The 22,887-nt window shown below is 40.6% G+C and overlaps 1 protein-coding gene across 1 annotated transcript in view; it reads left to right on the top strand.

Moving 5' to 3' along the window:
• CDX1 (caudal type homeobox 1) overlaps window positions 1-21,395 on the top strand; it is a gene marked incomplete at both ends in the record, with an annotated part of 44,696 nt that extends 23,301 nt beyond the window's left edge. The window contains 2 exons of the mRNA XM_083352297.1: window positions 20,330-20,475; window positions 21,192-21,395. Of these exons, the coding sequence (XP_083208423.1) occupies window positions 20,330-20,475; window positions 21,192-21,395 (350 nt within the window). The remainder of the gene's footprint in view (window positions 1-20,329; window positions 20,476-21,191) is intronic.
• Window positions 21,396-22,887: the final 1,492 nt, after the last annotated feature.

Below are 22,887 nucleotides of genomic sequence, written 5' to 3'. Positions count from 1 at the left end.
CCTGGGCCCCAGTACCTCTCCTAGTTGGTTCCTCTGACTGGTGTTTAGGTGGCCGGTCTCTCTGGTGGGCTCTGCAAACCAGCGCGATGTGGCCAGTTCTTCCACAAGCTCTACACGTGGCCGAACGAAATCTGCAGTTGGCGTGAATATGGTTTGCTCCGCAGCCCTTACATCTCGGTAAGAAAACTGCCTTGTAACCATCCTCTCGCTGGTAGCTGTTGCGGTGTTGCGCGTTGGGTTGCCTTTGGAGTTTGTTGATTTCGGGTTCTTCTTCTGAAGATTCTCTGGCGCATTTGGCGATCTTAAGATGGACCGATTCTTCGACTTTTGAAGGTTTGGTGGGCTGAACTGTCTGCACTGCGCCCCTGGTGGCTTCATCAGCCATCACCTCGTCCTGTGCCTCGGAAAATGTTAAATTGGGTCTAGCAAACAGTCTCTGCTGAAGGGTTCTGTCCTGAAGGCCACAGACGAGCTGGTCTCTTAGTCGTTCTTCTAAGTTTGAGAACTTGCAAAGGCGTGTGGCCTGTCTTAGGCCTGCAGTGAACTCCGAAGCTGTCTCCCTGGGTAGTTGCACTCTTTGGTCGCATTTGAATCACCACGCCATCTCCGACATCTTGGGCTGGAAGTGCCCAGTTAGCTTCTTTTTAAGGTCTGCGTATGAGACTGCTTCGATGGGTGTCAGCGCGAAAAGATTCTCTGCCAGGTTGAAAGTTGCTGGACCGCACACACAAAGCAATGTGGCGGCCTTCAGGCCTTCCTCTATGATCTGATTTGCTCTCAGATAGTTCTCTACTTGCAATAGGTAAGATGGCCATTCTTCCGGATGCTTCATGTCAAATTCTCTTAGCTTGCCGACTTTCGGCATTCTTCCTTCAAATTCCTGTGATCTTCGGATCCTGCTTCTAGGCTCAGGGAATGTGTCTGCTGAGCGCGAGGCTGCTAGTGTGGCTTACTAGCCAGCCTAGAGAGGGGGGGGGAAATGCCTCTTCCCTCCGGCATGTGCTGCCGATCCCTCGTTGACTTCAGCTCTAATCGGTGAAGCAGGATCCCATCCTCGTCGCCACTGTTAAGTCGTGGGCTCTTGGGTGCAGGAATAATGACACGAGGCTGAGTGCAGGATAACTCATACTTTATTTGTGCTGGAACTTTACTGAAACTTAGGCTGCAACCAGCCACAATATATAGTCTAGCCCTTAGGTGGCAGCCAATGGGTTTGAACCCACTCTTGCCGCCTGTGGCTAGCCAATTGCAGGACTGGAGATGGCCAGTCTGGGTTGCTGGAGAGCCATTGGCTGCTCCAGCAATACACATGGTGTATTACCACAAGCCCAGTACATAACAGGAACCAACTCAGTGTATGACATCTTTCCAGATTTAGTTCTGCCCTCATTTTATTTTGACTTCATTTTTTGTTCTTCATCAGCTTGGTAAAAAAATACGAGCAAGATTAAAGGTTGCAATTCATTTCTTTTCTAAGTACAACAAAGTCCATGGCAGCTGGCTCATAATCAGCTCTGGATTTATGCTAAAATATTTGGGAATTAATTTCATATTAAACTGACCAATTCTAACTGTGGAATGATGACTCATTTACCGTAAGTAGATTGAAAGGCCCAGAGCTAGATAACTGAGTGACCAATACATTTACATAAAGTATAATACGTGGCCCAGAGACCACGGGAATTGGGCAGCCAATAAATTTAAATAAATAAATAAGTAAATAATAAAATGTCAACCTGCTAGTCTAAATCTAAAGGCATGAAAAGATTCCTAATCTGAATACCATCTATCTTTCCTGGGGTTTTGGATACACAGAAAAAAGATTCCAGCATTTGTGAAGCTTCTAGGAGGGGTTCAGACCATTCAGATTTGCACATTTCTTTTACACCTAATTCTTACCTCTCTTTCACACCTGGTTCTCACTTAATAGAACTTGGGGTTGTAGAATAAACAAAGTGATCACGAAGCCCAATCTTTCCACTCTTGCTCTAGAATGAGAAAGGAGAACTGTAATGTAGTAATGTAAAAATATTTAGGAATGCAGGAAATGTTTTTCATTTATATTTTAATCTTAATGTTGTAGGCCCCAAATCTGAGAATTGGGTAAAGAGCTAAATCTTTTTCTAGGATTTTGTTTTCACAATGAACTCCCATGACTCCTTTCTCACCATTAGGCAAAAATGTAAACAAAACAAAACATACAACAATTTTGAAGAGGCATGTTTTGATCAGGAAAAATGATCCATAATTCAAGGATCATTTTTCACTCCTATCCATTGTTTTAATTACTGAGAAAATATTGGGCATCCCTTTCCAATTATCTGAAATATTTTGGAAAATCTATTTTGTTATGTTCCCATCTTACATGTAGTTGGCCTAGATATAAGGATTTTTAGAAGATATATATACTATAGTTTGTTAACATTTCTAACACATAATAACATTTCATAAATATGTTTACTTTTGCCTTGTAAAATATATGCTGTTCTGAAATAAATCTCTTCATCCTTGTTGTTCAGTAAACTACATCAATAATTTAATCTTAAATTATATAAATTATTTAATCTTTTATTGAGTGACTTTGAATATTTAAGAAATGTTTCTTTTGTTGTATAAATCAAAGCTCATACATAGTTAATGTCTGGTAGCATTTTTCACTTATTGGGATGGAACTCTTAAGTATAATTTTTAAAGTAAAAGAATAGAGTACATTAGCATTGTCAAAATAATTCAGAAGCCCTATAATAGGGACACTTTATGTAGACAATCTGATTCTGAACAAAAGAATCCTTTATTGTTGAAGAAAAACAACAACAATGCCTGTATAGCTAGTGACTATTTCTTCTAACTTCATAGGTCACCAGGAACCCAAACAAATCATAGTTTAGGAATATTTGATCCTGCACTTTATTTTCTACCTCTGGATGAACTTTATTTTCTACCTATAATGAACTTGTGCCAATGATCTTGTGCCATATAGTAGGTGGCAGCAGCTAACTGACCTTGACTGATCTTGAAAAGTGAAGCAGGGTTAAGAAGTTTTGATGGCAAACCTTAATTAAACAAACCTAGAGCTGTAGATTAGGTTGGGAAGAAGGCAATGACAAGCAACTTCTGCATTGCTACCAAGAAGGTTATGTCCAGGTAATCACCAAGAGATGTATTCAAGTAGAGAGTTTTTTATAATGAATTTATGATGACCTTGATTTTACAGTTATTTTATGCTGCAAAAGAAATGCTTTTTAAGTATCACTGCCCACCAATACTGCACATGTGTTTTATTGTTGCATTCCATATAGAATATGTAATATAGATGTGAATGACTGTATACCTAGATGATAATCTGAGTGTACATAAAACTAAAATTTATGTGAAATGTTCATGGAGATGTGGCTATATTTCATTGGTACAGTATTACTTTCTGTTGGCTATACATTGAAAGATTCAGATGTACATTTCTAACTAAGGGATGCTTTAAATAACTGACTATGAGCAATAAAATTGCGATGATAGAGTTTTAGGACATTTCTAACTTTTCTGTAATATGTACCAGTAATTCTGTATCTGACTAGTTTTGGGGAGATCCAAAGAAATGGGTCCAAAACTTTCTTTTTTTCTTAATATTTTACAGTCGTTTAAGACAGGGATCTAAAAGTGTTTGCAAAGGAAATCATGCAACCATAAACGAATTTAAAGAATTAATGAGGAGGCTTTTCACTAAAATAGAAGCATTTGAATTAGCACAGCTAATCCTTTTCTTTAGATTTTCAAGTTCTGTTCAGGAACTGAGATTATTATTTATATTAGGATTGGGTAAGAAATGCTTGTCCCACTTTGTGTCTGGATTTGTAGCTTGAAAAGTACCCCCATTTTTAAATTTTATTTATTTATTTTATTATTTATTTATTTATTAGTTGAATTTATATACTACCCTATTCCCGAAGGACTCAGGGCGGTTCACAGGGCAGTTAAAACAGTACAAAAAGAGAATAAAATGGAATTAAATTAGTGTTGTTGTTGTTGTTGTTAGTTGCGAAGTCGTGTCCGACCCATCGCGACCCTATGGACAATGTTCCTCCAGGCTTTCCTGTCCTCTACCATCTTCTGGAGTCCATTTAAGCTCATGCCTACTGCTTCAGTGACTCCATCCAGCCACCTCATTCTCTGTCGTCCCCTTCTTCTATTGCCCTCAATCTTTCCCAGCATTAGGCTCTTCTCCAGTGAGTCCTTCCTCCTCATTAGGTGGCCAAAGTATTTGAGTTTTAGCTTCAGGATCTGGCCTTCTAAAGAGCAGTCAGGGTTGATCTCCTCTAGGACTGACCGGTTTGATCGCCTTGCAGTCCAAGGGACTCGCAGGAGTCTTCTCCAGCACCAGAGTTCAAAGGCCTCAATTCTTTTGCGCTCAGCCTTTCTTATGGTCCAACTTTCACTGCCATACATTGCAACTGGGAAGACCATAGCCTTGACTATACGCACTTTTGTTGACAGGGTGATGTCTCTGCTTTTTAGTGTGCTGTCTAGAATTGCCATGGCTTTCCTCCCGAGGAGCAAGCGTCTTTTAATTTCTTGACTACAGTCCCCATCTGCAGTGATCTTGGAGCCCAGGAAAATAAAATCTGTCACTACCTCCATTTCTTCCCCATCTATTTGCCAGGAATTGAGAGGGCCAGATGCCATGATCTTGGTTTTCTTAATGTTTAGTTTCAACCCAACTTTTGCACTCTCCTTCTTCACTCGCAACAAGAGACTCTTCAGTTCCTCTTCACTTTCTGCTATTAGAGTGGTATCATCTGCATATCTTAGGTTGTTGATATTTCTTCCGGCAATCTTAATTCCAACTTTTGACTCCTCTAGCCCTGCCTTTCTCATGATGTGCTCTGCATATAAGTTAAATAGGCAAGGCGACAGTATACAGCCTTGCCGGACACCTTTCCCAATTTTGAACCAATCAGTGGTTCCGTGTCCAGTTCTCACTGTTGCTTCTTGGCCCGCATATAGGTTTCTCAAGAGACAAATAAGATGTTCTGGTACTCCCATCTCTTTAAGAACTTGCCACAGTTTGTTATGATCCACACAATCAAAGGCTTTAGCATAGTCAATGAAGCAGAAGTAGATGTTTTTCTGGAACTCTCTAGCTTTCTCCATGATCCAGCGTATGTTGGCTATTTGATCTGTAGTTCCTCTGCCTCTTTGAAATCCTGCCTGTACTTCTGGTAGTTCTCGATCCACATACTGCTGGAGTCTAGCTTGTAGGATTTTAAGCATAACTTTACTAGCATGAGAAATGAGTGCAATGGTGCGATAGTTTGAACATTCTTTGGCACTGCTTTTCTTTGGAATTGGAATGTAAACTGATCTTTTCCAATCCTGTGGCCACTGTTGAGTTTTCCAAATTTGCTGGCAAATTGAGTGTAGCACTTTTACTGCATCGTCTTTTAAGATTTTGAATAGCTCAGCTGGAATACTGTCACCTCCACTAGCTTTGTTGTTGCTCAGCTTTTCTAAGGCCCACTTCACTTCACATTCTAGGATGTCTGGCTCGAGGTCAGTGACCACCTCATTGTGATTATCAGGGACGTTAAGCTCATTCTTGTATAGTTCTGTGTAATTTTGCCATCTCTTCTTAATCTCTTCTGCCTCTGTTAGGTCCCTGCCATTTTGGTCCTTTATCATGCCCATTTTTGCATTGAACGTTCCCTTCATCTCTCCAATTTTCTTGAAAAGATCTCTGGTCCTCCCTATTCTATTGTTTTCTTCTATTTCTTTGCACTGTTCATTTAAGAAGGCATTCTTATCTCTTCTAGGTATTCTCTGGAATTCTGCATTCAATTGGGCGTATCTTTCTTTTTCTCCCTTGCCTTTTGCTTCCCTCCTTTCCTCAGCTATTTGCAAAGCTTCCTCAGACAGCCATTTTGCTTTCTTGCATTTCTTTTTCTTTGGGATGGTTTTGGTTGCTACCTCTTGTACAATGTTGCGAACCTCTGTCCATAGTTCTTCAGGCACTCTGTCTATCAGATCTAATTCCTTAAATCTATTTGTCACCTCTACTGTATATTGAACAGGGATATGATTTAATTCATACCTGACTGGCCTAGCGCTTTTCCCTACTTTCTTTAATTTAAGCCTAAACTTTGCAACAAGAAGCTCATGGTCTGAGCCACAGTCAGCTCCTGGTCTTGTTTTTACTGACTGTATAGAGCTTCTCCATCTTTGGCTGCAGAGCATATAGTCAATCTGATTTCTGTGTTGACCGTCTGGTGATGTCCATGTGTAAAGCCGTCTCTTGGGTTGTTGAAAAAGAGTGTTTGCTATGACCATCGTATTCTCTTGACAAAATTCTATTAGCCTGTGCCCTGCTTCATTTTGTACTCCAAGGCCAAACTTGCCCGTTATTCCAGTTATCTTTTGGCTTCCTACTTTAGCATTCCAATCCCCCATGATAATAAGGACATCATTTGGTGTTAGTTCTATAAGGTGCTGTAGGGCTTCATAGAACCGGTCAATTTCATCCTCTTCAGCACCGGTGGTTGGGGCATAGACTTGGACTACTGTGATATTGAATGGTTTGCCTTGGATTCGAACTGAGATCATTCTGTCATTTTGAGGATTGTATCCCAGTATTGCTTTTCCTACTCTTTTATTGACTATGAAGGCTACTCCATTTCTTCTGAGGGATTCTTGCCCGCAGTAGTATACCTGATGGGCATCTGAATTAAATTCACCCATTCCTGTCCATTTTAGTTCACTGATACCTAAGATGTCGATGTTCAGTCTTGTCATCTCTTGTTTGACCACGTCCAGCTTGCCTTGATTCATGGATCTTACATTCCAGGTTCCTATGGAGAAAGAATCTTTACAGCATCGGACTTTCCTTTCACCACCAGACATATCCACAGCTGAGTGTCCTTTCGGCTTTGGCCCAGTCGCTTCATTCTTTCTGGCGCTACTAGTACTAGCCCTCTGCTCTTCCCCAGTAGCATATTGGACGCCTTCCGACCTGAGGGGCTCATCTTCCAGCGTCATATTGTTTTGCCTTTTGGTACTGTCCATAGGGTTTTCATGGCAAAGATACTGGAGTGGGTTGCCATTTCCTTCTCCAGTGGATCATGTTTTGTCAGAACTCTCTGCTATGACCTGTCCCTCTTGGGTGGCCCTGCACGGCATAGCTCATAGCTTCATTGAATTACGCAAGCCCCTTCGCCACGACAAGGCAGTAATCCATGAAGGGGGTTAAATTAGTACAAGCCCACAATTCATAATCACAATAAAATTAAAATTTTAAAATTAATTTAATATAAATACTTTAAAATTTAAAATTTAAAATCCCTCAGTCCAGGCCAGACAATTCGAACAACCAGGTTTTTAAGTCCCGGTGAAACGAGCGAAGGTCGGGGGCAGTCTGAAGCTCCATCGGCAGTTCGTTCCAAAGGGTGGGCGCACTCACAGAGAACGCCCTCCCCCTGGGAATCACCCGCTGGCAATCTCTAACCGGCAGAACCCTAAGGAGGCCCTCCCTGTGGGCGCGCACAGGATGATGGGACGCTGATGCTGGTAGCAGGTGCTCCCTAAAGTAATCCGGACCCATGCCATTTAGGGCTTTATAGGTCATCACCAGCACCTTGAATCTCACTGTTGTGACTACTGCCTGTGTGTGTGTATATATATATATATACACACACACACACACACACACATGCACCTCAAATGAAACACTTCATTATATGTTGAGAAAAAGCTTCAGATAGCACATGCTTATTTTACCTCCTGATTTACCCCTTTACCCAGAGACCTGGTTACAATCAATTTGTAATTAACTGAGCTGTTCTGATCCCAGAATCACTAAAGAATGCAGACTGTACCCTTGATCTTGGCTAAAATCATTTCTCTAGAGTGAATTGCTAGGGATAAAGGAAGCTGAATGGGTTTCAATTTTTCTATCCCTGTCTATATACTCAGAGGTGATTCTTTTATGGTATGTGCAGCATATTAAAGCAGTTTCTTTATCTATTGATAGCTAAGTTGAGCATTATTAGAGTTACACATTAACAAAGGTAACCAGAGCTTTACTGCATGGAGACATTAGTCTCCCCTTGATCTCCATTTTGAACTCCTTGCCTCTCGTCTCATTAGTGGTTTTATCTGGGCTGATCAAGGAGGTCATTTACCTTTCAGAATTGTGGTAAGGTAGAAAAAAGACAAAATAAGTGTTCTTGAATTATCTTTAGATAGTTGGGTGTCAGCAGTAAACTTTTCAAAATATACATGTATATATTAGAGAGAGAGGGACCGGGGAGGGGAAAGAGAGAGAATTGAGCTCCAGACCTATTATCAGGGGACTAGTTTAATGGGTAAAGAATAAGAGTTAATTAGAAAGCAAAGATTACAGGAGACTGTCTTTGAAGTTAGGGAGTTTATGTTTGTGGATATCTATATCTGGGTTCTTACTTAAATGAGGAGTCTCAAGTGAAAGAATATTTTGTTGGAAATGTCAGGCACACATATACACAGATTCCTATCACACGAGATCTTCTAGCTGTAAGAATAATTAAACTCCTTATGCAGTGGGATTTTCCCCATCTCTCCATCCCTTTGCATCTTCCTAAAATCTTCCCTTCCCTGTTTTTTGGAATATGCACAAAGAGATGAATGTTTTCATTAATTGCAGAGATTATTGGAATACTATATCTTGTCTTCTATAAAGAGCCAGTATTGGAAGTAATAAAGGATCTGAACTAGGTTTGGAGAAATTATATTCAAATCCATTAAGAATCATGAAATTTCTTATGGTGATTCTGGACCAATGATTTCTTAACCCAAATTATTGTAGAATATAAAGACAATTTAGGTCTTTCTAATCTCACCATCTTCAATCAATTTAGAGGATACAGAGTAGCAAAGTTGGAAGGGACCTTGGAGATCTTCTAGTCCAATCCTCTGTTCAAAGCAGGAAACCCTATACAATTCTGGACAAATGATTGTCCAATCTCTTCTTAAAAACCTCCTGTGATGGAGCACCCACAGCTTCTGCTCTCGCTATCTGGAAATTTCTCCTTAGTTCCAGGTTGGGTCTTCTCCTTGATAGTTTTCTATCCATTGCTTCTTGTCCTGCCTCAACTACTTTGATTGCTCCTCTCTTCTCTGTGACAGTCGCTCAAATATTGGAAAACTGCTATCACATCACCTCTAGTTCTTCTCTTTGTTAGACTAGACATAGCCAGTTCCTGCAACCATTCGTCATATGTTTTAGTCTCCAAACCCCTAATCATCTTTGTTGTTCTTCTCTGCATTCTTTAACATCTTTTTTGTATCATGATGACCAGAACTGGACACAGTATTTCAAGCGTGGTCTCATACTTGTACTATATATACCATGTCATATATATATATATATATATATATATATATATATATATATATATATATATATATATATATATATATATATATATATATATATATAATGTGTGGATCTTTGGTTAACAAGCATTTAACATATATATATATACACCCCCTCTGGCAGTTTAAAAAAGAGGAACAAACAGCCACATGCTTCTCCCAGAAGAAGGAAGTAGAAGCCTCCAGCCTGATGATGACGGATGGGATTCCGTCGAAACGTCGCCCCTACACCTTTAGTTCTACGCGGGGAAAAACCCGAATAACCAAAGATCCACATATATATGTATGTATGTATATACACATACACACACACACACACACACACACACACACACACACACACACACATATATATATATATATATATATATATATATGCCTCCAAAAGAGGCACCAGGTCTCATTTTCGGGGGGTATCTTACCTTAGGACCACTGCAGCCAGACCTCCAATGCCCCAATACCTGTTGTCGCTTGCACCATGAGGCTCATTGTGCCAATCGTGCTGCTGCCACTGCTCAAACTGTGAGGCTCATTGCACCGCTGTCACCAATCGTGTTGTCAGGCTTATCATGCTGATCACGCTGATTGTGCCACTACTGCTGCTCACTACTGCTGCTGCTCAGTGTGACGAGCCACATGGTCTCTTGCTGCATTCGGCACCAGTGGCGAGATCGGTACGATATGTCTTGTGTGAGCAGTGGCAGCGGCACGACCAGTGGGACAAACCTTGTGCCATGAATGGCATGGACCGCAAGTGGCATGACAGGTGTCGGTGTGGGAGGCCTGGCTGCAACAGTCCTAAGATAAGCAGGTGCGGGGCATGTGGGGCAGTTCCACCCCCCTCCCCCACTTGTTTTTTACGTGTGCGCCTCGCCCCAAAACTAGGGCTTATTTTTGGAATAGGTCTTACTTTTGAAGAAACACAAGTAAGCATACTAATACCTCCCATGATCTTGATACTATTCCTCTGTTTATACAGCCTAGGACTACATTGTCTTTTTTGGCAGCTGCAGCACACTGCTGACTCATATTTAAGTGGTTGTCCACTAGGACTCCACAATCTCTCACAGTTAGTGCTGTTGAGTCAGTGCTGTGCATTTGGTTGTTCTTGCCTAAGTGAAATACTTTTTCTCACCACTGAATTGCATTTTGTTGGATAGGGCCAGAGTTCAAGTGTGTTAAGCCTATCTTCTAAAGTGTTGGCTATTCTCCCCAGCTTGGTGTTGTCTGCAAATTTAATGAGTTCCTCTTTTATACCATTATCTAAATTGTTTATGAAGGGGTTGAAGAGTACTCGGCGTAAGACAGAGCCTTGGGCTTCTGTCAGTGTTCATGTGACATTTTCCCCCAGTATTACATAATTTCTAAAATGTTAGATATGAAACCTATATTTATTAAAACGTATATTCCTCTTCTTGAAAATTATTCCCTTTTCCAAATCTCATATAAAATATAGACAAAGAACATGAAACAAATTTATGAAACACCAAAACAATATTTGCAAATACTGTCCATATTTTTGCATGTTCTTCTGTTTCATTAATGGTTTCCACCTTATTGACCATCAGGATTCCATTAAAGATTTTTCTCTGGAGCAGAATTAAGGGGCTGGATGTGTATGTGGTTATATATGGTTTTTAGGGCCATTTATGATCTTTTTGGTCTTTTGTAATTTTTTTATTTTTTAACTGGCAGCTGCTCAGAGTCATTGTGAGTCAGATGACCTATCAAAGAAAGAAAGAAAATTCTCATGCTGCAGATTTCAATATATACATTTGCATTAGTTGTTACATAAGAAATTTTGCAGCAACACGTTCTTAAATTTGCATTAAATTCCAGCTCTTCAACAATTCACTGGCTGCATCTCCACTGCACAAATCTGAAGAAACTCTTTTTTTTGCTACCTAATGATCAGTGGACTAATCAATGTGTTAGTATTCATTTAAAAAAAATATGTGGATGTACCTCACAGCTGAACAGTTTCTCACAAATGATGACTATATTTGAACTGCATAGATCCATCTGATCCCTACTTTTCAATCAGGAAACAAATTATTTACCATCTAGTTCATGAGGGTGATTGTTTAACTGTCCCTTGAGAAAAAGATAGAAAACGATTTACTGGATGAAACTCCTAGACTTCATAAGCACTACTATCAGGGCTTTTTTCTCATAGAATGCTCAGAATAGAGTTCTGGCACCTTTTTTGGATGGAACCTTGTAGGGTAGGCAAGGTGGTTTGTATGACATGTGTGAGTTCCGGCACCTTTTTCTTTTACAAAAAAAGCACTGACTACTATGGTATACATTGTGTATGACGATTCGTAGTGGCTTTACCTCTTGATAGAGTTGGAACTTCAATCAGAGAAACTGCTTTACAGTGCCCTTTGCTGCAACAGCAAAAATGGTTATGCATCAACTTCAAATTAACATTTATTTTAGGGTTTACAGTTTAAAGGTTACCTGTCTTCCAGCAATTCTGGGAGACATACAGTTTTAAAAAGTGGGAGGAGGGAAGACAAAAAGAAATAAAGAATTACCTCCAAACAATATAGAGCCCCAAAAAGTACGTCTAGCAAATGCTCATCTTTTACTTTACCCAGAGCCTGGGAGAACGGCCAGGTCTTTGATAACTTCTTGTATGTCATTTGGGTGGGAGCTGTATGAATCGCTGGGGGGATATTGGTTCAGAAGGCAGACACTGCTGCAACAGGGAAGGCACTTTTCTTGAGTCCCACAAATGACACTACTTAACTGATAGGACCCAGAATGGAGTGTATCCACTCTGACTCATTGCACTAGAATAGATGAATAAAACAACTGGAATCGAGCAATCCCGCAAATCAGGTCTTATGCCATGAAGGACTTTATAGGTGATAACCAGCATTTCAAATTGCACCAGAAAGCCAACTGGTAACCAGTGCAGCTCATAGAACAATGTGGTCACATGGGCATAACAAGATATATCCATCACTGCCCATTGTGTTGCATTCTGGCCCACCTATAACTTCTGAGAGGTCTTAAGAACAGCTTCATGTACACTGAGCTTACATAATCCTTTCATATAGTGACTAATAAAGACCTGAAAGGCCTCCTGGTCCACGAAGGGGTACATCTGATGTCCTAGGTGTACCTATGCAAAGACCCTCTTGGTCACAGCTACCACCTGTCCTTTGGGTGGGCTGTGAGTGCAATGGGAGCCTCATATTGAATACTGAATTTGTGCAGTCTGATGATGCCTGACCCTGAACTAACACATGACCTCAGCGGGTTTATATAGATTTAAATAGAAGGGTGGGTGTTGAACCACAGGGCATCCCACAAGCGAGGGGCTGTGGATTCGACTCTTTCTCCCTGTTAATATTGAATGAAAGTGGCCACTAAGAAAAGAGAACCTCTGTAATATAGTTCCCTCCCCCACAAACCTTGTAGCCAGTCAAGAAGGCTAACATGATTGATGGTATCAAAAACTGCTAAGAGTTCATGCAACACAAGGATGGACATACTACAGATCTGTGAACAACTAAAAACAAACAAGGTTATAACTAGTAGCCAGCACGGGTTTGTTAAAAACAGTTCATGCCAAACCAATTTTATTTCATTCTTTGATAAAGTGAAATGCTGTGGACATAGTATACTTGGATTTCAGAAAGGCATTTGACAAGGTGGACCACAACCTGCTGCTTAGTAAGCTAGAAAAAGGTGGGATAGACAACATCACAACCAGATGGATCTGTAACTGGCCGACAAACCATACTCAGTGAGTAATCCTCAAGGGTACTACATCCACATGGAGAGAAGTAACCAGTGGGGTACCACAAGGCACCAACTTAGGCACAGTATTCTTCAATATCTTCATAAATGACTTAGATGAGGGAATAGAAGGGAAACTCATCAAATTTGCAGATGACACTAAACTGGCAGGAATAGCCAACAGCCCAGAAGACAAACTCAGGATCCAAAAAGATCTTCACAAACTTGAACAATGGACCTTATCCAACAAAATGAATTTTAATGTGGAGAAAAGCAAAGTCTTACATTTAGGCAGGAAAAATCAAAGGTATAAGTACAGATTAGGTGAAACCTGGCTCAAAAAAGTAACTGTGAGAGGGACCTTGGAGTTCTAGTGGACGATCACTTGACTATGAACCAGCAATGTGTAGCAGCAGCCAGAAAAGCTAATATAATCCTGGGTTATATAAACAGAGGCATAGAATCAAGATCAGATAAAGTATTAGTACCACTTTATAAAACTCTAGTAAGACCACACCTGTAATGCTGCAACCAATTTTGGTTACCATACTACAAAAGAGATGTTGAGACTTTGGAAAAAGTTCAGAGAAGAGCAATTAAAATGATCAAAGGCCTGGAGACTAAAACATATAAAGAACGGCTGCAGGACTTGGGTTTGGCTAGTCTAAAGAAAAGAAGAAACAAGGGCAACATGATAGTAATATTCCAGTATTTGAGGGGCTGCCAGAAAGAAGAGAAGGTCAAATTATTCTCCAAAGAACCAGAGGACAGGACAAGAAACAGTGGTTGGAAACTGACCAAAGAGAGAAGCAACCTGAAATTAAGGAGAAACTTCCTAACAGTGAGAACAGTGGAGCAGCTTGCCTTCAGAAATGGTGGGCACATGTCCATCACTGGAGGTTTTTAAGAAGAGACTGGACAGTCACTTGTCTGAAATGGTATAGGTTCTCCTGCTTGAGCAGGGGGTTGGACTAGAAGTCCCTTCCAACTCTATTCTATTCTATTCTATTCTATTCTATTCTATTCTATTCTATTCTATTCTATTCTATTCTATTCTATTCTATTCTATTCTATTCTATTCTATTCTATTCTATTCCTGACTTTGCACAGCTCATCAACAAGTGCAACCAATGCTATCTCTGAATTGTGATCCAGCCTGAAATGTGACTGAAATGGATCCAGTTAATCCATTCACCTCCATGACCAAAGCCCAAACACCTTCTCAACAATCTTCCATAAAATAAGAAGGTTGGAGACTGGATGGAAATTATCCAGAATTATTTGGATCCAGCAATGGCTTCTTGAGGAGCAGACACATCACAACCTTATTCAAGACAAAGGATTAACACCTCTCTCAAAAAAGCAGGTATCACTGCATAGTGACATTTTTCTGCTCTCATTGGAATACTTTGGCCCTTTTGGTTTTTTACATGATAGCCATTTCTTTTGTTGTAAGATTAAAAACTGCAGGGACAACAGAAATTTGACAATTTACATGGTTTCCACTTCTGCACTTCCGTTGTATAAAAAGGTGCAACTCTATACAGAGAGGAGGAAGCACTTGATTATTCAGCCTTTCACCAATTTCTACTTCAATGTTCATGTTTGAAAGTTCTAATTTTGAGATTTTGGTAATGGAATCCAAATAGTTGAATCTTTTGGCTCCTGCTGTAACATTTTGTGTCCCATCTTCCTTTGCTTGTCAATTGAATTTAAGCTTTTTCCAATGAAAAGTAATAGTGAGCCTGGTAAATGAAAATTATACACATCTCTTTGACACAATCTATGCTAACTGTGGGAGTTGGCTAAGTGGAGCTCCTTCCTCTTTCTGTGATCCTGGCAAAAGCTCATATGTGGCACTAGCAGCTTGATATTTTCAAATATAATAGGACAGAGTTCCCTGAGGACAGTAAATGCCTGCAATAGTGATGAAGGGCTGAGTCTTATCTTCTGTATGTACACAATCCTCCCATCATATTGGTGCAATAAGGAAAAATGCCTACCAACCTGTTGAAAAAAGCCCATGTTGGAGATTTCACTGCATTGATCCTAAGAGGATCTGTTTAATAACTACAAGCACAATTATGTCAACCTGGCTTCAGTTCAGATTCAGTTTCAGTATATTGCCCCAGGCTCAGTTTTAGTCTGTGTGGATAAGGGATCTCGCCTTTGATCCTTGCTTTGTGAGATGACATTGTGGTCAGTTCTCTCCCTGCTTTTACATATTTAACATCTATATGAGGCTGCTGAGTAAAGTAATTTGTCATGGGACTAGGAACCATTAGTGCATTCATGAAACCCAGTTATATATCTCAAATCTTGGTCAGCCGAGCTATTGAGGTCCTGTCTCTCTATGGGCTCGAGGTGAAGGAAAAACAGGCTGAGGCTCAACCCTAGAAGTTCAAGGCGCTGTGGATTTTAGAGCCATCTGGGTTTGGAGATTGTTCATCTTTAGTTCTGCATGGGGTTGCATTGCCCCATGGAGACCAGCTTCACATTTTGCGGGCTGTTGTATATTCTTAGCTCCTGCTTGAAAAGTAGAGACAGCAGTGACTTGGAGGACCTTTGTACAGATCTATCACATGTACCCATTTCTCCTTTGGGAGGCCCTACATATGGTCTCTCCTGCCTTGATCACTTCATCTTGGTTATAGCAACCGTGCTCTGCCTGGGGTTGCCCTGGAGACTTCTTTGAAGTTATTGTTGGACCAGAAAACAGTGGCACAAAGAGTTATGGGCACAAAGTAATTATGAGACTGCTTCAGAATGCTTACATGACACTACTACTTTACAAATTGTATTGTTTGCCAGAGGGTTCCCAGGTGCAACACAGGGTGTTGGTTGTCATCTACAAAGTCTCTCATGATTGTCATTTGTTGCTTTAAATTGTGTACACTGCCTGAATAGGCAGATGTATGTATGTATGTATGTATGTATGTATGTATGTATGTATGTTTGTATTTATTTATTTATTTATTTATTTTTTCTAATTTAAATAAATGCACAATTTAAATCATTTATTTGTGCAAATTCTATAACTGCACTTTATTTTTTATTTTTATTGAAGGAGGAAAAAGGTCCTTTTTAGCTTGGGTTTGGTTATTGACTAAAAAGGAATTTTTTTCCTCGGGTGATCACTTGCCACCTGTTGCTACAGTTTTATTACTAATAGCTAATAGCTGATCTGTCATAAATCACATAACTGGATGCTGTTTCTCCTTCTGACACTATTCTTTTGGTTTCTCAAATGTTTTGTGCCAATTCAGTAGCAATAAAGAGGTGGATCATTTCTATCATCCCATTTTAATTTTTCTACTCTATGAAAGTTCAGGAGAAAATATTAGGATTTTCTGGTCCAACAATAACTTCAAAGAAGTCTCCAGGGCAACCCCAGGCAGAGCACGGTTGCTATAACCAAGATGCAGTGATCTATCACATGTACCCATTTCTCCTTTGGGAGGCCCTACATATGGTCTCTCCTGCCTTGATCACTGCATCTTGGTAGGCAGGGCCATGTGCTGGCCACTTCCAGGCAATGGTGCATTTCTTCATTCCTCACAAAGGGTGATACCTGCCCAGGGTGCACTAGGGGGCAGTGCCGACGTGGCAGGGGCTGGTCCCTCACTGTTTCCAGATGGCCTTGTGGAGCTAAGACTGAATGTATTTCAGCATAGATGACCACCACAACATTGTACATTGGCTCCTGGGTGGCCTGGGCTGGGGCCAAGGCAGCAGGGGCCATTCCCTCACTGTTTCCAGGATGGCTTCGCAGGCCACATGAAACCACTTCGAAGGCTGGATCTGGCCCCTGGGCCTTGTGTTTGACATACCTGCTCTAGAAAGAGTACAGAGATGAGCAACAAAGATAATTAGGGGACTGGAGGCTAAAACATATAATGAATGGTTGCTGGAATTGGGTATGTCTAGTTTAATGAAGAGGATGAGGGGGAGCATGATAGCAGTAATTCCAATATCTCAGGGGTTGCCACAAAGAAGACCAAGTCAAGCTGTTCTCCAAAGCACCTGAAGCAGGACAAGAAACAATGGATGGAAACTAATCAAAAAGAGAAGCAACCTAAGGAGAAATTTTCTGACAGTGAGAACAACCAGAAGTGGTGAATGCTCCAACACTGGAAGTTTTTAAGAAGAGACTGGACAACCATTTGTCTGAAATGGTATAGGGTTTCGTGCCTGAGCAGAGGGTTAGATTAGAAGACCTCCAAGGTCCCTTCCAACTCAATAATAATAATAATAATAAGATCATAAGAGAAGTAATGAAGTAATGAATGTGAGAGGGATCTTCTAATCTAAAAGGTAGGTGGGGACTTCCCAATAAAGTAGAAGAGAACAGACTTTAGGTAAATAGATAGCCTTCCTCACCCCCCCCCCCAAGATTAGCTTTAATATTAATTCCAGTATTGAGTATTTAGTATTGAGTCCTACAGGAAAAGGGCGGTATATAAATCTAATAAAATCTAAATCTAAATCCACAATATGAATGGGACTTGGGAAGCAGGAGAGTCCAAAAATCTCTACCCAACCTGAAGATCAGGTTCTGATAAATGGATAAATCCATGGTCTGGCTAACAGTCAAAATTTGTTTCCTTCCCAGTCCCATCATAGGGAGAGCAATTGATGGATTCTTCTAATGGCAGGAAACCCACCAACAGTTATGTATGTATGTATGTATGTATGTAGTGTGTGTCTGTATCTGTTGGTCCGTCTGTCTGTCCTGTCCAGCCAGGCAGCCAGCCAGCCAACTTGATCCCATATTAAAATTGTCTAGATAGCACTGCTCAGGGCAGAATACAGGTTTCCTGTTGGGGCAGAGTAAATTATTCTGGCCTACTTCTGTGTCCCTTTACTAAATGGAAAAAAGTTAAATTAATGGTCCCAGTCAAGGGTCTTTCCCATCACCCATAGCCTGTTATTTCTAGATAAAAAATATTTATGATTTATTCTGAGACCTACTACATGCAAGGTATATTGATGAGTGTGTTTAGCTATTTTATCAGTTTTGTTTGTTTTGAGTAGGTGCTCCAGGGACATCTCTTCTGCTCTTTTCTACACAGGGCTTAATTCATCTTGAAGGATCAGGCTTTTGAATGGGGTTGCTCTTAGATCCAGCCTTGACATACACCAGGGGTGTCAAACTACTGGTCCGCGGGCAGGATGCATCATGCCAAAACCGCACCCACCCCATTGCCGGCAATGGGAAAAAAATTGTGATATGTCGTGACACGTCATGTGACTTTGTGAGTTTGACACCCCTGATATCCACATAAAAAAATCAAGTCCATTCAGGGGTATGGAACATTTTCTCAGAGCTTGTATTACAGTGTAAATTATGAGTGTCTTGGAGAGGGATAACTATTTCATTTATTAGTTTTTTTGGCAGGAGTAATGCAGATTTCTAGCAGCTAGGATTAATTGGAGCCTTGGAACATATTGGAAGCCCTTCAATAGAGGAAATGTCTCTTTGGAAACCAGCAAAACATGAATGATTGTTGCACCCATTTGTAGAATTTTTCCTCCCTAGGCAGGTATATCAAAGACCAATGATATTTTCTTTTTATTGCCAGACAAATGTCTCTTAGTTTTCCTAAACATTTTAATATTGTTTTAACAAGAATTGACTCTTGAATTAGAATGTGTGAAGATTGATTTGTTTTATATATATATTTACAAGTTGTATAGTAGAAACATTACTGAATGACAGTATATAGGCATTTAATATGACTTGAGTATTTTAATTTTTTTTCTGGGCATCTTTTATTTTTCTTGCATGAAATCTCCTTCCTACTCAAAGTCTGTTTCAATTACTTTCCTTTTCCTGTCTCACTTAAATTTTATAGCTCTTGTGTTTGTCTTGCTGAGAAAATTACACTGGGGAAATATGATGGCATTCAAGGACACTTTATGAAATGCTTGCGTCCCTCAAAGTTATGGAAACTACATAAAGAAGTTGTCAATGTCGGTCAGGTCATTCAGCCAGCGATTATCTAGTTGATTTGCATGTTTCCTTAGCTGTCCACAGTACCCTCAGGACTCTTTTCCAACCTCAAGGTCAGAAGTGTCAATAGTCATCTGCATCTTCAAAGTCCATTATTTTAAAAAGCTTTTTTAAAAAATTGAGGAAAATTGAAGTAAAATTAATAAAGAGAAGCTAGACAGAATACCAGAATCATAGCATTGGAAAATAGCATGTGAGAATTAGCATCTAGATCAAAGGTCCCCAACCTTTGGGGCACCAGGGACCAGTTCCATGGAGAAAGGTTTTTCCATGGACTGGACAGTGTGTAATTTTGTATGCTGCCTGCATCCCACGGATGGGGCTTTGCAGACAGGTTGTTGTCATGCTGTGGCCCGGTACTGGTCCATGGGCTGGAGGTTGGGGACCCCTGATCTGGATGATTCCTAGACTCCCAGAAACACTCACCACATCATGTGGCAGCCAGTCACAAAGTTTCATTTTATATAGACATTTCTATATATTTTCTACACAATCATAATAGCAACCTTTATTCCACCAACTAGAAAGGTTGGGGAATGCTGGTCTAGTAGTTAAAGCACCAGACTAGAAAGCAAGAGACTATGAGTTCAAGTAGGGAAATAGGAGGAGGAGGAGGAGGAGGAAGGTGTGTTGTATATGTTCACTGCCTTGGATTATTTGTAAAAATAATAAAGGTAGGGGTACAAATAAAGGGAGAAAGAAATAAAAACATGCCCCAGGCAAGTGAACAGGTTGGGATGAATGCAAATTCCTCCCTGTAAATAATGAAGATTTAAAAATGCAACAGTTTTAAATCTCATTGAGAAGAATTTTTTATAAAGCAGAATTGCTTAATTTTGGTTTAACTGAATCGTAGTTTGAAAGGGAGATGTATATGAAAACAAAATGTATGGCTCTTAATTTTCAGAAAGCAAGTATCCACTATCAAAGCAAAATATTGTTGCAGTATTTCTCTCTGTCTCCTCTCCCCTTCCCCTCTCCCTTCCCCTCCCCTTCGGGAGAGTAATTCTGGGTCCTGTATTTCCCTCTTCCCTCCTTTTAGTGATTTTCCCTCCCTCCTCCTATTTCACAATCATGCCGTCTTTCCTTTTTATTATGGCCATCAATTGCCTCACATGTTTTATATCTAGATATTTAACACCATGTACAACTGTTTGTTTTCGCTAGGCAAAACCAGAACAAAAGACAAATACCGTGTTGTATATACAGACCACCAGCGACTAGAACTGGAGAAGGAATTCCACTATAGCCGCTACATCACCATCCGGCGGAAAGCAGAGCTGGCAGCAGCTCTTGGACTCACTGAGCGGCAGGTGAGCGCTCCAGAGACACTTCCGGTTACAAACTGTCACCCCATTTTTAAATCACGCAGGCTCTCTAAGCAGAGCTGCCAGGGCAGGGGCGGGATTCAGCCAGTTTGCACCAGTTCGGCAGAACCGGTAGCTAATTTTTTGCTGACTTTGGCAAACCAGCCGAAGGCCTAGCCCTTTTTCGCATGGATACCACTTCCAGAAGTCCATTCTGAACCTCGGAGGCCCGGGGGAGGCCTCCCAGGCCCAGAACGGACTACCGGGAGTGTGTGGACGCCACTTCCCAAGGTCCATTCTGGGCCTCAGAGGTCCAGGCCCAGAATGGACTTCCGGAAGCGGTGTCCATGCAGAAAACTGGTTGTTCAGGTATTTGAATCCCACCACTGTGCCAGGGTACATGTTCAGGATATTTAATATCATCTTATACATACAAAAATTTATATTCATTTGGAAATAAAGGAACAGACTTTTAGATAAGCATGAAGAATGGTGGATCCATTTGCTTGAGTCTCATTTTAATTGCTTCCTGAACCATTATATGAGTAAAAGTGCCCTCATATTTCACTATACACACTTTTCTGAAGTTTGCAAAGCAGTCCCTCTGCAATATTTATCTAACAGCTTCACTAATCATTCACATTAACGGTAAACTATTATAGATTAGGAAGAATTGTTTCCCAAGAGCTTCCTTAATCTTACTGCCTTCATTTGTCCTGCAGGTGAAAATCTGGTTCCAGAACAGAAGAGCAAAGGAGAGGAAAGTGAACAAGAAGAAGATGCAGCAGCAAACGCAGCCTGCCAGTACAACCACACCTACCCCACCAGCGGTTGGCACTCCTGGCCCAATAGGCGGCATCTGCAGCAGCACCACCAATCTAGTTTCCACCTCACCAATGACTATCAAGGAAGAATTTATGCCTTAAACCCAGCCTTTCCATTACATCTCCAGACTAACATATCATATGGATTATCTGAGATTCAAACTAGTTATCAGACTCTCAACACTGGAACCCCAGCGCCTTTTTGTATATGCTACTCTACTGGACAAATATAATCAACTCATTCCTAGAGGTTAAAACCAAATAGGCCTGTTGCTATTAGAAAAAAAAAGACTTGCTATTGTCTCAGAGTATTTAAGTGGGGGGGGGGAAACATGGACATTTGGGGAAAAAAGAAATAAGGAAGCAGTGTACTTAGAAAAAAAAATCTGAATTTTCATCTGATCTGGGTTAGAATTATTGAGTCAGGTGACTCACAAGTTTAATGATTAAATTATGTTTTATCAACCTCTGGTTATTACTCAGGCCTTGTTATATTGGTCAAAAAGGCAGCAGCCAATTATTTCAAGCCCATCCCAGCCAAATTATAGGCCAGGTGAGATGACAGAAGCTGAGCCCCAGTTTTAGCTATATGTATACCATTAGGGATTAAAGTCATATTAAAGGCTAAGTAGGCAAGAGAGACAGGTGGGAAAGAACACGACAATCAAGATGGCGAAAAACTTGCCAAAGTCCTCAAAAGCGGTAAGGAAGTCAGTTTTTAGCTTCCATAAAACAGGGTCTCTTAGAATGCCAAAGTCCAACGTAGTTTTCTTGCAAATTTTATTCATGCATATATTCCATATCAAAGGAATCTAACTTGCTGTGAGACACTTAGCTTGTAGATCCATGTTTTTCCTAGTTCCTCCCATCATGTTCCTGCACAGTGTTTCAGTGTTGAGGATGAGAGCTTGGATTGCCATTCTACTTAGCAAGAGATTTATCTGAAGGGGCCTTGATGCTCTCTGAGCTTGCTTGTTTATATGCAGACTCTTCATTACCCAAACTAGGTAACATCATCAGTACTATTCTGATTAATCTGTTATTGCCTCTGGATTTATATTCCTATAAAGGTGAGGGTTCTGGCACCTGCAGCCCCATACCATCAGGGGCAGTCCTAATGAAAGGCTACTCTAAAGCTTCTCTGGCTGTAAAACAGGGACTCTGGGTATGGACCACAGTGCTTCATCTTCATGGTCAACAGTATGTGAGAAAGACATTGGGTGATGAGTGGAAAGATGCTGCCTAGATAATGGTCAGATAAGAAACAGCATAGCCTTGGTGGGTGGAGCAAGAAGCTCAGAAGGGACCCACCCTAGTTTTTCAGGCTGTAAAGGAGACTGTGGGAGAATTTTACTTTCAGACTTGCAAGATCCTGTTATATAGCTTTACAATAAAGTAGAGTTAGTTTATCTGGTTGTGTTTTCTGTCAGGTCTACCTGGTAAAGATGACTGCGGTGCACTTCATATATGTAAATCCAATCATTCTGGGGTTTGTAAATATACCTTATGGCATAATATTATGTGCCAACTAGGCCCACTACGTTTTATTTAAGAAACATGGTTAAAACAATGCCTTCCCACAATGTGGGAACTC

Source organism: Vipera ursinii (genome assembly GCF_947247035.1).
Source record: "Vipera ursinii genome assembly, chromosome: 2".
In the NCBI taxonomy this organism is placed as follows: domain Eukaryota; kingdom Metazoa; phylum Chordata; class Lepidosauria; order Squamata; family Viperidae; genus Vipera; species Vipera ursinii.
The sequence above is the reverse complement of the archived record's forward strand: the minus strand, read 5'-3'. Positions and strand labels throughout refer to the sequence as shown.